General features: G+C 40.8%; 1 protein-coding gene across 3 annotated transcripts; it reads right to left on the bottom strand.

Moving 5' to 3' along the window:
- Window positions 1-842: 842 nt before the first annotated feature.
- tmprss2 (transmembrane serine protease 2) lies at window positions 843-14574 on the bottom strand. 3 transcript variants are annotated; one of them, XM_021618133.2, is made up of 14 exons: window positions 14115-14574; window positions 13914-13964; window positions 13481-13676; window positions 13173-13265; window positions 12773-12889; window positions 9695-9824; window positions 7898-8011; window positions 7704-7744; window positions 5419-5587; window positions 4916-5088; window positions 4392-4487; window positions 4093-4235; window positions 1439-1591; window positions 843-1230 (listed from the first exon to the last, which is right to left on the bottom strand). In XM_021618133.2, exons 2-14 carry the CDS (start codon window positions 13926-13928, stop codon window positions 1222-1224), a joined length of 1449 nt encoding a protein of 482 aa, XP_021473808.1. In that variant the 5' UTR covers window positions 13929-13964; window positions 14115-14574; the 3' UTR covers window positions 843-1221. The 3 variants fall into 3 exon arrangements, with proteins under 3 accessions (XP_021473808.1, XP_036845986.1, XP_021473809.1); XM_036990091.1 differs by having other exon boundaries at window positions 1148-1230; window positions 13914-13986; window positions 14115-14339; XM_021618134.2 differs by lacking the exons at window positions 7704-7744; window positions 7898-8011; window positions 9695-9824 and having other exon boundaries at window positions 1148-1230.
- Between the last annotated feature and the right edge of the window lie 565 nt (window positions 14575-15139).

Below are 15139 nucleotides of genomic sequence, written 5' to 3'. Positions count from 1 at the left end.
GTGTTGAAAAACAAATGATAGTCCCTCTAAGCGCGAACCAGATGGGATGGCGTATCGCTGCAGAATGCTGTGGTAGCCATGCTGGTTAAGTGTAACTTGAATTCTAAATAAATCCCTGACAGTGTCACCAGCAAAGCACCCCCACACCTCCACACCTCCTCCCCCATGCTCCATGTTGGGAACCACACATGCAGAGATCATCCGTCCACCTACTCTGCGTCTCACAAAGACACGGCGGTTGGAACCAAAAATCTCAAATTTGGACTCATCAGACCAAAGGACAGATTTCCACTGGTCTAATGTCCATTGCTCGTGTTTCCTGGCAAACAAGTCTCTTCTTATTATTGGTGTCCTTTAGTAGTGGTTTCTTTGCAGCAATTCGATCACGAAGGCCTGATTCACGCAGTCTCCCCTGAACAGTTGATATGGAGATGTGTCTGTTACTTCAACCATGAAGCATTTATTTGTGCTGCAATCTGAGATGCAGTTAACTCCAATGAACGTAACTCTGGGTCTTCCATTCCTGTGGCGGGCCTCATGAGAGCCAGTTTCATCATAGCGCTCAATGGTTTTTGTGACTGCACTTGAAGAAACTTTCAAAGTTCTTGAAATTTTCCAGATTGACTGACCTTCATGTCTGAAAGTAATGATGGACTGTCATTTCTCTTTGCTTATTTGAGCTGTTCTTGCCATAATATAGCCTTTTACCAAATAGGGCTGTCTTCTGTATACCATCCCTACCTTATCACAACACTGGCTCAAATTCAATGTGCAAGTGTACATGTATCAGTGTCTGACTCACTCTAACACATTTGTTTTAATTAATAAACACTGCAAAAATATTTTATGTACATAAAAACATAACACTTTATTTTGTGTCAATTAATACTTTATATTATCATACACAGGTTCATAAAAATGAGAAAAGGCTCTGATCATGTAAAACAAAAAAGGTATGACCAAAACATGGATTTATGTGTGTGCAAGTATGCAGAGTACAGTATTCCCTTTCAAAATAACAATTCCTGCATACCTTTCCTCAACATGATAAAAATATCTTAATAAAAAAATGTCAAATAGATATTCCCTGAAAACTTAAATATTAGAAGTCAACAGGCACAAAAAATATCTGAAAGCAGTGTACATGTAATGTATTCAAAAGCTTTATTTCAGACAGGTGAATTTGATAAGCAACAGTGTGCGTCTTCATTGGCATCTCCATCAATTCTTCTGCAAGGAAATTCAAAATGTATAAAACATGTTTTAAAGTAATAATCTTAATTTTATTGGTCCTATATATGCTGCACTGATTGGTGACTCAATGATTTACATTTTTTTTTAATGTAAAAAAATAAAAATAAATGTATATATCCTCTTTGCCTATCTTTTCTTACAATAATTCACTTTCTGTTATCATTGTCCTACTGTTAGTACCTACCTGCATTTGTTCATATATCCAGGGGAGGAAGTGGGTGACATTGCCATAGATTCCTGGTTTGTTCTTCAGGGCACAACCTATACCCCAGCTAGTGTCCCCTACCAGCCACCATACTGAACCCTCCTTGGCCACCATTGGTCCTCCACTGTCCCCCTGCAAGACACAAGAAGTTACCCGCTACCCCTCCTATGTTAGCATTACAAAATGGGACCATAACTTTAACATGGTGCATTTGGAATGTACAGTCAACTTCATCAGATTTGCCACCAATACTCCTTATAGGACACATCACTGCACTCTATACTACTCTGTAAACTGGTCATCTCTGTATACCAGTCGCAAGACCCACTGGTTGATGCTTATTTATAAAACCCTCTTAGCGCTCACTAACTGATAATCCTACTGCAGCCCTCATCCTCCACATACAACAACCGTTCTGCCAGTCACATTCTGTTAAAGGTCCCCAAAGCACACACATTCCTGGGTCACTCTTGTTTTCAGTTCACTGCAGCTAGCGACTGGAACGAGCTGCAAAGAAACACTCAAACTGGACAGTTTTATCTCCATCTCTTCATTCAAAGACTCAATCATGGACACTCTTGCTTACAGTTGTGGCTGCTTTGCGTGATGTTGTCTCTACCTTCCTGCCTTTGTGCTGTTGTCTGTGCCCAATAGTGTTTGTACCATGTTTTGTGCTGCTACCATATTGTGTTGCTACCATGTTGTTGTTATGTGGTGCTGCTACCATACTATGTTGTCATGTGTTGCTGCCATTCTTAGGTCTCCCTTTATGTAGTGTTGTGGTGTCTCTCTTGTCGTGATGTGTGTTATGTCCTATATTTTTATTTTTAATTCTAGCCCCCGTCCCCGCAGGAGGCCTTTTGGTAGGCCATCATTGTATATAAAAATGTGTTCTTAACTGACTTGCCTTGTTGAATAAAATGTTAAATAAATAAATACAAAATAAAACAAAAGTATTCAGACCACTTCACTTTTTCCACATTTTGTTACTTTACAGCCTTATTCTAAAATGTATAAAAAATGCAAAACATCCTCATCAATCTACACACAATACCCCATAATGGCAAAGCGAAAACAGGTTTTTAGAAACAGAAACCTTATTTGCATAACTATTATTTACATATGACCCTTTAATATGAGACTCCTGTTTCCTGTTTCCATTGATCATCCTTGAGATGTTTGTACAACTTGATTGGAGTCTGTGGTAAATTCAATTGATTTGACATGATTTCAAAAGGCAAACACCTGTCTTTATAAGGTCCCACAGTTGACAGTGCATGTCAGAGCAAAAACCAAGCCATGAGGTCGAAGGAATTGTCCGTAGAGCTCCGTGACAGGATTGTGTCGAGGCACAGATCTGGTGAAGGATACCTAAACATTTCAGCAACATTGAAGGTCCCCAAGAACACAGTGGCCTCCATCATTCTTAAATGGAAGAAGACTCTTCCGAGAGCTGACCAAGAACCCGATGGTCACTCTGACAGAGCTCCAGAGTACCTCTGTGGAGATTGGAAAACCTTCCAGAAGGACAACCATCTCTGCAGCACTCCACCAAATCAGGCTTTCATGGTAGAGTGGCCAGACGGAAGTCCCTCCTCAGGAAAAGGCACATGACAGCCTGCTTGGAGTTTGCCAAAAAAGCACCTAAAGGACCTAAAGGCCTGAATGCCAAGTGTCACGCCTGGAGGAAACCTGACATCATATGTACTGTGAAGCATGGTGGTGGCAGCATCCTGCTGTGGGGATGTTTTTCAGCAGTAGGGACTGGGAGACTAGTCAGGATCGAGGGAAAGATGAATGGAGCAAAGTACAGAGAGATCCTTGATGAAAACCTGATCCAGAATGCTCAGGAACTCAGACTGGGGCGACGGTTCACCTTCCAACAGGACAATGACCCTAACTACACAGCCAAGACAACGCAGGAGTGGCTTCGGTACAAGTATCTGGATGTCCTTGAGTGGCCCAGCCAGAGACCGGACTCTGGAGAGACCTGAAAATAGCTGTGCAGCGACGCTCCCCATCTAACCTGACAGCGTTTGAGAGGAACTGCTCAAATAGAGGTGTGCCAAGCTTGTAGTGTCATACCCAAGAAGATTCGAGGCTGTAATCGCTGCCAAAGGTGCTTCAGCAAAGTAAACGGTCTGAAAACGTATGTACATTTGATTATGATTATATTTCTTTATATAAATTTGCTAAAATATCTAAAAACTTGTTTTTGCTTTCTCATTTTGGGGTATTGTGTGTAGATTGATGAAGGGAAAAAACAATTGAATTCATTTTAGAATAAGGCTGTAACGTAACAAAATGTGGAAAAAGTGAAGGGGTCTGAATACTTTCCGATTGCATTGTACCTTCAAAAACATGAGTATACTTCATATACACTACTTCAAGGTCTCAGAGCAAGTGACGTCACCGATTGAAACGCTATTAGCACGCACCCCACCAACTAGCTAGCCATTTCACACCGGTTACAATAACACAATCAGAAAACAACTAATCCAACAAAACATTCAATCAAATAATAAAGAATACATGCAGTAAGTAAAAAACCACAAAAACCTTCCCCTAAACAAGGATTAGATAGCCTACAGTATGTGCTGCACATGTATGTTGGTTCTATGTGTGAATCTGACCTGACATGAGTCCACTCCTCCTGCCAGTGTCCCAGCACAGATCATAGAGGCGGTTACAAGTCCATTATACACCAACGATGCATTACATGTCTCTCTGCTGTACATGGTGATCTGGGCCTGACGCAGGTTTCCCGACGACGACCCTGGAGCCATAAAAACGATTAGCAATCATAAGTCAATCATACGGCTTCATTACAACAAATTCATTATATTCTTTAAATCTTATAACATCAATCATAAAACCTTTGACTTGTGTTTAATAATGACAGTCATTGGTCCTGTAATAAGAGATGTCTTACCACCACTCCTAATGGACCCCCATCCAGAGATCCAGGCTTCTCGCTGGGGAGTCAGATTCACGCCGACATTGGGCAGACAGACTGGTCTCACCGTATCTGCAACATAACACCATAGTTGGCAATCAGAAGGTTGCGACACCAGGTGGTGTCATAGGAAGGCCCTAAAAAATGTCAAAGACTCCAGCCACCCAAGTCATAGACTGTACTCTCTTCTACCTCATGGCACCGATGCACAAAGTCTGGAACCACCAGGGACCCTGTACAGCTTCTACCCCCAAACCATAAGACTGCTACATATTTAGTTAAAGATTTAACCAATAGCTACCCAGACTATCTGCATTGACCCTTTTTGCACTAACTCTTTGGACTCAACACATACACTGCTGTTACTATTGATAATCTATCCCGTTGCCTAGTCACTTTATGCCTAGTCACTTTATGATACTCTTCTTTTTCCAAACCCTAAAAGGGATTTTCTATTGGATCATGCTTTTTCAAATGTCTGAAATGGAACACAGACTTACTTGACATAGTGAGGGGTGTGCTGAGTTTCATGAGAGCGATGTCATTATCACTAGTCTGCTTGTCGTACTTTTCATGAGAGATTATGTGTCCCACTGAATTCCCAGTGGCAAAATCCATCTGGGTCAAGGCCAGATAGCCAGCATACACCGTCCACTGACTGGGCCTTGATAGCCTACCATACACAATGAGAGAGAAAACAGACAACAGTATGTCCTCAGGTGATCTTTGCTTTTTCATGGTTGTCATGCTGCCACCACACAATCATGCTATTGTATAGTGTTGTTTTATTCACAAGGATGCTTTGAATAGTTGTATGTTTTTTTATTTTGTTTGTTTTTATTATATTGTAACATTTTTAGGAGATCCATCCTCCTCTGCTTCATTGCCGAAGACTTCTTTGAGAGGAACAGATGATGTTTGGTGTGAAACGTATGCTTTTAAAATTGAAATGGCTAATTAAACATGTTTTTATTCCCTTTAAATAAGTTGCAGTTAAACTCACGTTTCTACGCAGTGGGCAGCAGTGAGGATCCACTCAGGGCTGATGATGGAGCCTCCACACAGGTGCTGGCCCCTGGCGTGCAGACTGACCTGCCATGGCCAGGCACCGCTCACTGCTATATCCCCCCCTACGATTCGGCTCCAAGGAGCTGCTATACTGACACCACAGTCTGGAAGCAATCCAACACACACATTTCAAAGACTAACTTTGTAGGGCAAAGAGAGCTGCATGGCCAGTCTGGCTCAAGATGAACACAACAGGGTTTATATCTGGCTATGTATTATGTAGAAATGATATAGCATCCCTATGTTTCCATAGCCAACCCCAAAGTCTGGTGGAGGCTCCTCAGAGGAGGACCATCCTCTTCAGTGAATTTCATAAATTGTTTAATTGTAAAACATTTAAAAATGTATCATTTTTAGATAAAACTACACTAAATATAATCACGTCACCAAATAACTGATTTAAACACACTATTTTTCGAAGAAGGTCTACAGTAGCCTCAACAGCACTCTGTAGGGTAGCACCATCTCCTCTGGGTACATTGAATTCAGTTCAAAACCTAGGAGGCTCATGGTTCTCACCCCCCTTCCATAGATTTATACAGCAATTATGACAACTTCTGGAGGATGTCCGCCAGCCAATCAGAGCTCTTGCAGCATAAACTGATATGTTGTCCCCCAATCAAAGGATCAGAGAATTAATCTAATACTGAAATAAATAGCTATAACTAGCACTACAGTGTATAAAATGTGGTGAGTAGTTGACTTAAAGAGAGATAAGACAATAGTTTAATAGTTTTGAACAAATTATTTTCTTCCAAAATGAAGGAGAAGCAAGAGAGAAATAGAGCGAGAGAGATGTTCAGTTTCACTTACTTAGCTAGCAAATGCAGCTAACTAGTTTAGCCTACTGAAACACCCTGCTCAAACAGAGGTATGCTATGTTAGCTAGCTGGCTATGACTTTCCAATACAACACTGGAACTCTTCCAAGTCAAGGTAAGCTTTTGGTATTACTCATTTATTGCCACCGGGGTCAGCCGTTGTAACTACTTACTGACTGTACACTGTAACGTTACTGCATGATTGCAGCGGGTTTACTAACTTGTTAGTTCTATTAGCTATGCTGACTATGACGTTACTTTAGCTAATGTGGTGACAACGATGTAGGCTGTGTGTAGCGGTTTGGCTTGGAAATTTTATTTCGCCTGGTCACATACAACTGATGTGTTTCGCTCCACAAGCAAAGGCAAGTGGTGAGAGAAGGAGAGTGCATAGGACATGGCTGCCATGACAGTGAACTGTGTTTACACGTGATCAGGGATGTGTTCAATCCGCCAATTCTGTTGAAAAACGTTTCTTAAACGGAAGCAAACTGAACAAAATGGGGATAAACAGACCTGAATTAGACCAATAGAAACTCTTGTTTGCAACTGTTGGACTAATGATTACACCCTATATCAGATAGATGCAAGCAAGAGTCCATATGTCACTGTCTGTCACCTCAAATTTGTCTCTCGACCTGTGTGCACCTACATTGTAAACTTTCATTCATAGGCTAGATTGTAGCAACCTCATGATGGGTATAGGGAAAATTTGAGTATCATGTAAACCGATCACTGAATTATCACTGAACTGAGTGAATGTAATATGAATGAGAGTCATTTTACATGCTGTAATAGAAATAAGGCCATGCTCATGAAAAAAACATAATCCTCCCTAATCTTAAACGCCACTGACCGCCATTGCCAACGTCCCTAGTCAAGATATAGATCACAGTAGTAAACCAGTCTAAACACGGTCCCATGTGGCTCAGTTGGTAGAGCACGGTGCTTGCAACACCAGCGTTGTGAGTTTGATTCCCGGGGGGGGTGTTTGCACTCACTACTGTAAGTGACTCTGGAGAGTCTGCTGAATGATGATGAGTTCTAATGTTGTAAATTATCACCTTGAAATATTGAGTGCCATAGTCTAGTTTGTACACCAGAAGTTAATGGTTATCTGTACGGGGAATGTTTTGAGTAAAGGAAGGGCAATCACGTACCAGGCATTGATAAGGGTGGAGAGATGTGGTTTAGTGAGGAAGGTCAGGTCACATTAATGGAGAAGGAACAGTTTATGGCCCCCGCATCACTTAATTTCCTGCCTAGCAATAACAGATGTAAATGTAACAGTGATCATGTGACTTGAGATTTGTTCCCCTGAATGTGTTTCTATAATCTCTAACCTGAAGGTAATCTGAGCCTGTACTGAGAATTAGTGGAAGGGAAAAGTAATGGCTTACCAATACACTGCAGGGAGACTGCTTGTGCTGAGCAGTAGGGACTGCAGGCAGAAGTGACGTCACAAAAGTTTATGGAAGCAATTCTGTACTTGAACTCCATTTTGTATGTATTGTTCACCACTCAACAAAAATCTGTATAGACAACATTTTGTTTGTTTTGATTGAATAAGAGAGTGCATTCATGTTAAACTCACCTTCCAGTTAGCTGCCTCTGTAGAAGGGATTGGGGGTCAAAGCTAGACAGCTTCAAATAGCCCTCGGAAGCCAAGGAGCCTGGGTTTCTTTGTGAGGACCGAACGTAGGACCCACTTGGAAGCAGAGATAGACCTGGTCAGTACATGCCCCTTAAATAGCCCTTATGTAATGCACATTATACTGTATGTACGGTACAGAGTTTACCAAATCAAATCGTATTGGTCACCGACATATATTTAGCAGATGTTATTGCGGGTGTAGCAAAATGCTTGTGTTCCTAGCTCCAACAGTGCAGTAGTATCTAACAATAGACAACAATACACACACATCTAAAAGTAAAAGAATGGAGTTTATAAATATTAGGATGAGCAATGTCAGAGTGGCATTGAGTAAAATACAGTAGAATTGAATACAGTATATACATATGAGATGAGTAAAGCAGTATGTAAACATTATTAAAGTGACCAGTGTTCCATTATTGAAGTGGCCAGTGTTCCATTATTAAAGTGACCAGTGTTCCATTATTAAAGTGACCAGTGTTCCATTATTAAAGTGACCAGTGTTCCATTATTAAAGTGACCAGTGTTCCATTATTAAAGTGACCAGTGTTCCATTATTAAAGTGACCATTGTTCCATTATTAAAGTGGTCAGTGGTTCCATTATTAAAGTGACCAGTGTTCCATTATTAAAGTGGTCAGTGGTTCCATTATTAAAGTGACCAGTGTTCCATTATTAAAGTGGTCAGTGGTTCCTTGTGTATGTTTATAGGGTGGTAGCCTCTAAGATGCAGGGTTGAGTAACAAGGTTGTAGCTGGCTAGTGATGGCTAGTTAACAGTCTGATGGCCTTGAGATAGAAGTTGTTTTTCAGTCTCTTGGTCGCAGCTTTGATGCACCTGTACTGACCTCGCCTTCTGGATGATAGCGGGGTGAACAGGCCGTGGCTCAGGTGGTTGTTTTCCTTGATGATCTTTTTGGCCTTCCTGTGACATCGGGTGCTGTAGGTGTCCTAGAGAGCAGACCGCACCACCCTCTGGAGAGCCCTGCGGTTGCGGGTGGTGCAGTTGCCATACCAGGTGGTGATACAGCCGGACAGGATGCTCTCAATTGTGCATCTGTAAAAGTTTGTTAGGGTCTTACGAGCCAAGCCAAATTACTTCAGCATCCTGAGTTTGAAGAGGCACTTTTTCTGGGTTCAGACCCAGGGCCCCGGAGCTTAACGGTGAGCTTGGAGGGTACTATGGGGTTGAAGGCTGAGCTGTAGTCAATGAACAGGATTCTTAAAGAGGTTTTCTTCTTGTCCAGACAGTATAGGGCAGTGTGCATTGTGATGGCATTGTCTGTGGATCTATTGAAGTGGATCTAGGGTGTCAGGTAAGGTAGAAGTAATATGATCCTTAACTAGCCTCTCAAAGCACTTCATGAGGACAGAAGTGAGTGCGACGGGGCGACGTAGCTGGTTTTCCCTTTGTTGTCTGTGATTGTCTGCAGACCCTGCCACAAACGTCTTTTGTCTGAGTTGTTTAATTTCGACTCTACTTTGTCTCTGTACTGACATTTTGCCTGTTTGATTGCCTTACGGAGGGAATAACCTCTGTTTGTATTCAACCATATTTCCAGTCACCTTACCATGGTTAAATGCGGTGGCTTGCACTTTCAGTTTTGGGTGAACGCTGTCATCTATCCACGGTTTCTGGTTTGGGTAGGTTTTAATAGTCACAGTGGGAACTGTGATTACAGTTACAATTACAGATACTCTATGACACGTATGTGAACCTATTTCTCATGGTGGCCCACCTGCTGTATCCCATCTTTTTACAGGTGGCCCTGCCAAAGTTGTCATTCCAGTCATCAGCACACACTGGCTTCCACGTCTGACTGTCTGATGAGTAACTCTGCAGCACAGAACCAGACCCATAGAGGCGCACTGGTAGAAGAAAGTAGATATTACAATTGATTGACGAATAGTGTTCAAATTGGGTGGGATGGGGTTTGGGCACAAATCATATAAAAAAAACATAGCTACCTGAATTCTAACAGAGTGTTCCTAGACACAGCATCAAATCAAACTTAAGCACATTTATAAAAAAAAAAAATGCATTTCAAGGTGCTTAACCCTCATTCTACCAACTGGGGTAGTTTTTGACTACAGACAAAAACACCCAATTCCGCCTACAATAAATACAAAAATCTTACAATAGTATACAAAGTCTGCCAATAGTATAAATACTTGACAGAACTGCAATACAGAACTCCGATAGGCTCTGAATCTACATAGAGAGCTGTGCTGGTGTGTATTCTACGAAAAGTAATTAATCTAGGACAAACGTTAAAAATATATATACAGTGGGGCAAAAAAGTATTTAATCAGCCACCAATTGTGCAAGTTCTCCCACTTAAAAAGATGAGAGAGGCCTGTAATTTTCATCATAAGTACACTTCAACTATGACGGACAAAATGAGAAAAGAAAATCCAGAAAATCACGTTGTAGGATTTTTAATGAATTTATTTGCAAATTATGGTGGAAAATAAGTATTTGGTCACCTACAAACATGCAAGATTTCTGGCTCTCACAGAACTGTAACTTCTTCTTTAAGAGGCTCCTCTGTCCTCCACTCGTTACCTGTATTAATGGCACCTGTTTGAACTTGTTATCAGTATAAAAAAGACACCTGTCCACAACCTCAAACAGTCACACACCAAACTCCACTATGGCCAAGACCAAAGAGCTGTCAAAGGACACCAGAAACAAAATTGTAGACCTGCACCAGGCTGGGAAGACTGAATCTGCAATAGGTAAACAGCTCGGTTTAAAGAAATCAACTGTGGGAGCAATTATTAGGAAATGGAAGTGATAACTGACCACTGATAATCTCCCTCGATCTGGGGCTCCACGCAAGATCTCACCCCATGGGGTCAAAATTATCACAAGAACGGTGAGCAAAAATCCCAGAACCACACGGGGGGACCTAGTGAATGACCTGCAGAGAGCTGGGACCAAAGTAACAAAGTCTACCATCAGTAACACACTATGCCGCCAGGGACTCAAATCCTGCAGTGCCTGACGTGTCCCCCTGCTTAAGCCAGGCCCGTCTGAAGTTTGCTAGAGAGCATTTGGATGATCCACAAGAAGATTGGGAGAATGTCATATGGTCTTAAAACTTTTTGATAAAAACTCAACTCGTAGTGTTTGGAGGACAAAGAATGCTGAGTTGCATCCAAAGAACACCATACCTACTGTGAAGCATGGGGGTGGAAACATCATGCTTTGGGGCTGTTTTTCTGCAAAGGGACCAGGACGACTGATCCTTGTAAAGGAAAGAATGAATGGGGCAATGTATCGTGAGATTTTGAGTGAAAACCTCCTTCCATCAGCAAGGGCATTGAAGTTGAAATGTGGCTGGGTCTTTCAGCATGACATGATCCCAAACACACCGCCCGGGCAACGAAGGAGTGGCTTCGTAAGAAGCATTTCAAGGTCCTGGAGTGGCCTAGCCAGTCTCCAGATCTCAACCCCACAGAAAATCTTTGGAGGGAGTTGAAAGTCCGTGTTGCCCAGCAACAGCCCCAAAACATCACTGCTCTAGAGGAGATCTGCATGGAGGAATGGGCCAAAATACCAGCAACAATGTGTGAAAACCTTGTGAAGACTTACAAAAAACGTTTGACCTCTGCCATTGCCAACAAAGGGTATATAACAAAGTATTGAGATAAACTTTGTTATTGACCAAATACTTATTTTCCACCATAATTTGCAAATAAATTCATAAAAAATCTTCTGGATTTTTTTTCTCATTTTGTCTGTCATAGTTGAAGTGTACCTATGATGAAAATTACAGGCCTCTCTCATCTTTTTAAGTGGGAGAATATGCACAATTGGTGGTTGACTAAATACTTTTTTGCCCCACTGTATATATATATATATATTTGAATCCAGGTTTCTCTGGAGACATGATATTAACAGGACAGATGCCTCACAAGTCCTCAACTGGCAGCTTCATTAAATAGTACACACAAAACATCAGTCTCAACGTCAACAGTGAAGAGGCGACTCCGGGATGCTGGCCTTCCAGGCAGAGTTGCAAAGAAAAAGCCATTTCTCTGTCCAGTGTCTGTGCTCTTTTGCCCATCTTAATCTTTTCTTTTTATTGGCCAGTCTGAGATATGGCTTTTTGTATTAACTTTTATTTTGCTAAAATAACAGTCTGTTGTATTTATTTCTTTTCAGATATCATTATTTACATGTCTAATTATGTTTTAATAATAATTAAGTTGATATGTTGGTTGGTAATCCATATCCGTATGTAAAATATGTTGGTAATATGAGGGTTAACAAATAAAACTATAAAAGGTGAGAAAGATTCAAAACAACTCGCTTCTATGCAAATATAAAATCAAGACAAACATGAATAAAAATGTGCAATTAATTAAGAGAGAAATTAAACCCACAACCCTGGCGTTGCAAGCACCATGCTCTACCAACTGAGCCACACAGGCTTTAGACTGGTATCCTACTGTGATCTACATCTTGACTCAGGACTTTGGGGTTGCACACCCAATTTTTCAGTTTTTGATTTGTTAAAAAAGTTTGAAATATCCAATAAATGTCGTTCCACTTCATGATTGTGCACCACTTGTTGTTGATTCTTCACAAAAAAACACAGTTTTATATATTTATGTTTGAAGCCTGAAATGTGGCAAAAGGTCGCAAAGTTCAAGGGGGCCGAATACTTTCGCAAGGCACTGTAGTTCCTGTCAAATTTAGAACCAAACGTTTCTGACATTTGGAACAACTAAAAGAATAATGCCTTAAGATCTGAGGGATCAACAGTCTACTGTAATGATAAACCAAAAATGATTGAGTGGAGACTTACGGCACTGTGTCTCGTCCTCTCCTCCTGGACAGTCTCTGATGCCATCACACCATTTGGATGCACTCAGATACACACAACCCTGCCTACAGGACCTCCCCAACACACACTGGCTGGACACTGGACACACACACACACACACACATACACACACACACACACACACGAGACCATGACTATAAGGTTACGCTTGCTGTCCTTTTAAATTACTGAATAAGAACTACATGGTAATTTTCCTTAGCCTCTAATTACAATGTCAACTAGTCTTTTTACACTGTGTAGCAAGCAGTGACATAGAAAACATTGATCATTTCAACATTATTAATATTAATGTCAGCTTATGTCAACCAAAGCATCAATTAAGAAACAGTTACTGTATGAGGATTCTGTGTTCTGTACGTACGGAAATACCAAACCAACGCTCCTGTTGCCCCAAGGAAAACTAAGACACTGAGGATAGATGCCACAATACATTTACAGTGACATTTCTTCACCGCTGAAAGAGAGCAGAAACAAAATAACACTCAACATACAAACAATAACACTTTTTGCTCTACTTTTTACCATGAAAGGACTCTCAACCATTAGCCCCTCTTAACATCTGTGTGTCACCCTGGAAGCATGTAATCATGGCAAGGATTGTTTTGCATTTAAGTGTGGCATCTGATGTTTATCAACAGAGGAATATCAGTAGAAAGGTAAATACTGTACCTTTTTGTTCTGGGACTGGGTGTGGTAGTCCAGGGGTGACCGTGTGGTGGGTATTGATGGTCTTGGGAGCGTACTGGGGAGCGTACTGAGGACAAATAGAGGGGGGGACATTGTGCATCTTTGGGGCAGAGGCGTAAGGAGGGGGTCTTCCCTCCCCTTGTTGAAACCCACGGTTCACATACTGGGGACCTGGTGTCTGGAGAAAGCGGAGAGAAGGATAATGGTTTTCCGTTTAACTACAATGATGGAAATCCATAAAGTATTTGATAAGTTGGAGTGGTTTTTCCATGGTATGTTGAACATAGTCCATGGTACATTACACCAGTATTGTAATCACCACAAAACATCAATGACTGGTATGAACAATGTACGTGGCTGCCCATTTCCCAAAGAGAAAACAAAAATCAAATCAGAGATATACAACTGAAGTTACCTGGTTATTGTTCATGTCGACACCACATTCAGCGTACTGATAAGATCAAATCTGAAAAAGTTTGAAGTAACTTCTAAAAACATTTTAGCCACAGTTTAATATTTATTAACAAAAAAAAAATGTATACAAATGTACAGCAAAGCCTTGTATGACTGTTTTTTTGAAAGCAGATTCATTTCAGGTACTGTTTTCCAGACTTACCTTGGATTAGTTCAACTGTTGCTTTCAAATACTGATTCGGTGTCCTTTCTTTTTTCTCTCCCTCAGGCCATTTCTCCCTTTGCTCCTGGTAATGAACAGCCATGACCACACCTTAGCTTGTGCGCACAGCATGACTTGAAGGGTGGTTCAATTATTTAAGCTATAACACTAACATAAATAACATTGTGATTTCCTGGTCTAGGCCTAGACCGAATACTGCACCTTGTCATCAATGACTTCAGATACTAATCTACACTATACTGCACTATGCACAACACTGTATATATTTGCCATGGCAGTATCCCTCCCTCAGCTTATAGATATATCCCCTCTGTATATTCCCACTGCAATCAGCCTATACTCCAGAGTTTAATGGTTACTGTTCTGATATTGTATGTTCTATATGATGTCTATGTATCTTGTTTATATATTGTCCATTGCTGGCAGCATCTTCCCACTAAGGCAAATTATGGGTGTGTAAATGTACTTGCTAAATGAGGAGATCTATATGAAAACTCAGGAAATAAATACATGTTGACAACAATTTTGCTGAGAATAGGAGTTAAAATACTGAATTGCAAAAAGTGTAATCATTACTTTACATGCAATGATTAGCCTACATGGCACTTTACCTTCCTAAAACAAAACAGCTTACTTCTGTTAAACATCTTTACAAGGAATTTTGTTGTGACAATACTAAAATGTAATGTTTATGCACATCTGCTTTTAGGAGTAGAATTTGCATTATGATCAATTCTGTGAGATTGAAACACAGTATACGGTAATGTGGCTAACAAAAGGGAAGGAAGTATAAAATGTCTGTGAAAACAGATACATTTTATAACTATGTTTTAATGAAAGGTTTTTCTGTTTGGACTGTTATTGCATGGCAATCTCCCTAACACCCTAGTGATCATCTCTGCCAGGTCATGCGGGAAGAATAACTAGTCAACCATCCAAAAAACCTGCACACTTGAAGACACAATGACCAACCTTTAAAAATAAACATCATTGTGGAGGATAAT

Source organism: Oncorhynchus mykiss, chromosome 10, assembly GCF_013265735.2.
Source record: "Oncorhynchus mykiss isolate Arlee chromosome 10, USDA_OmykA_1.1, whole genome shotgun sequence".
NCBI classification, from domain to species: Eukaryota; Metazoa; Chordata; class Actinopteri; order Salmoniformes; family Salmonidae; genus Oncorhynchus; species Oncorhynchus mykiss.
The sequence above is the reverse complement of the archived record's forward strand: the minus strand, read 5'-3'. Positions and strand labels throughout refer to the sequence as shown.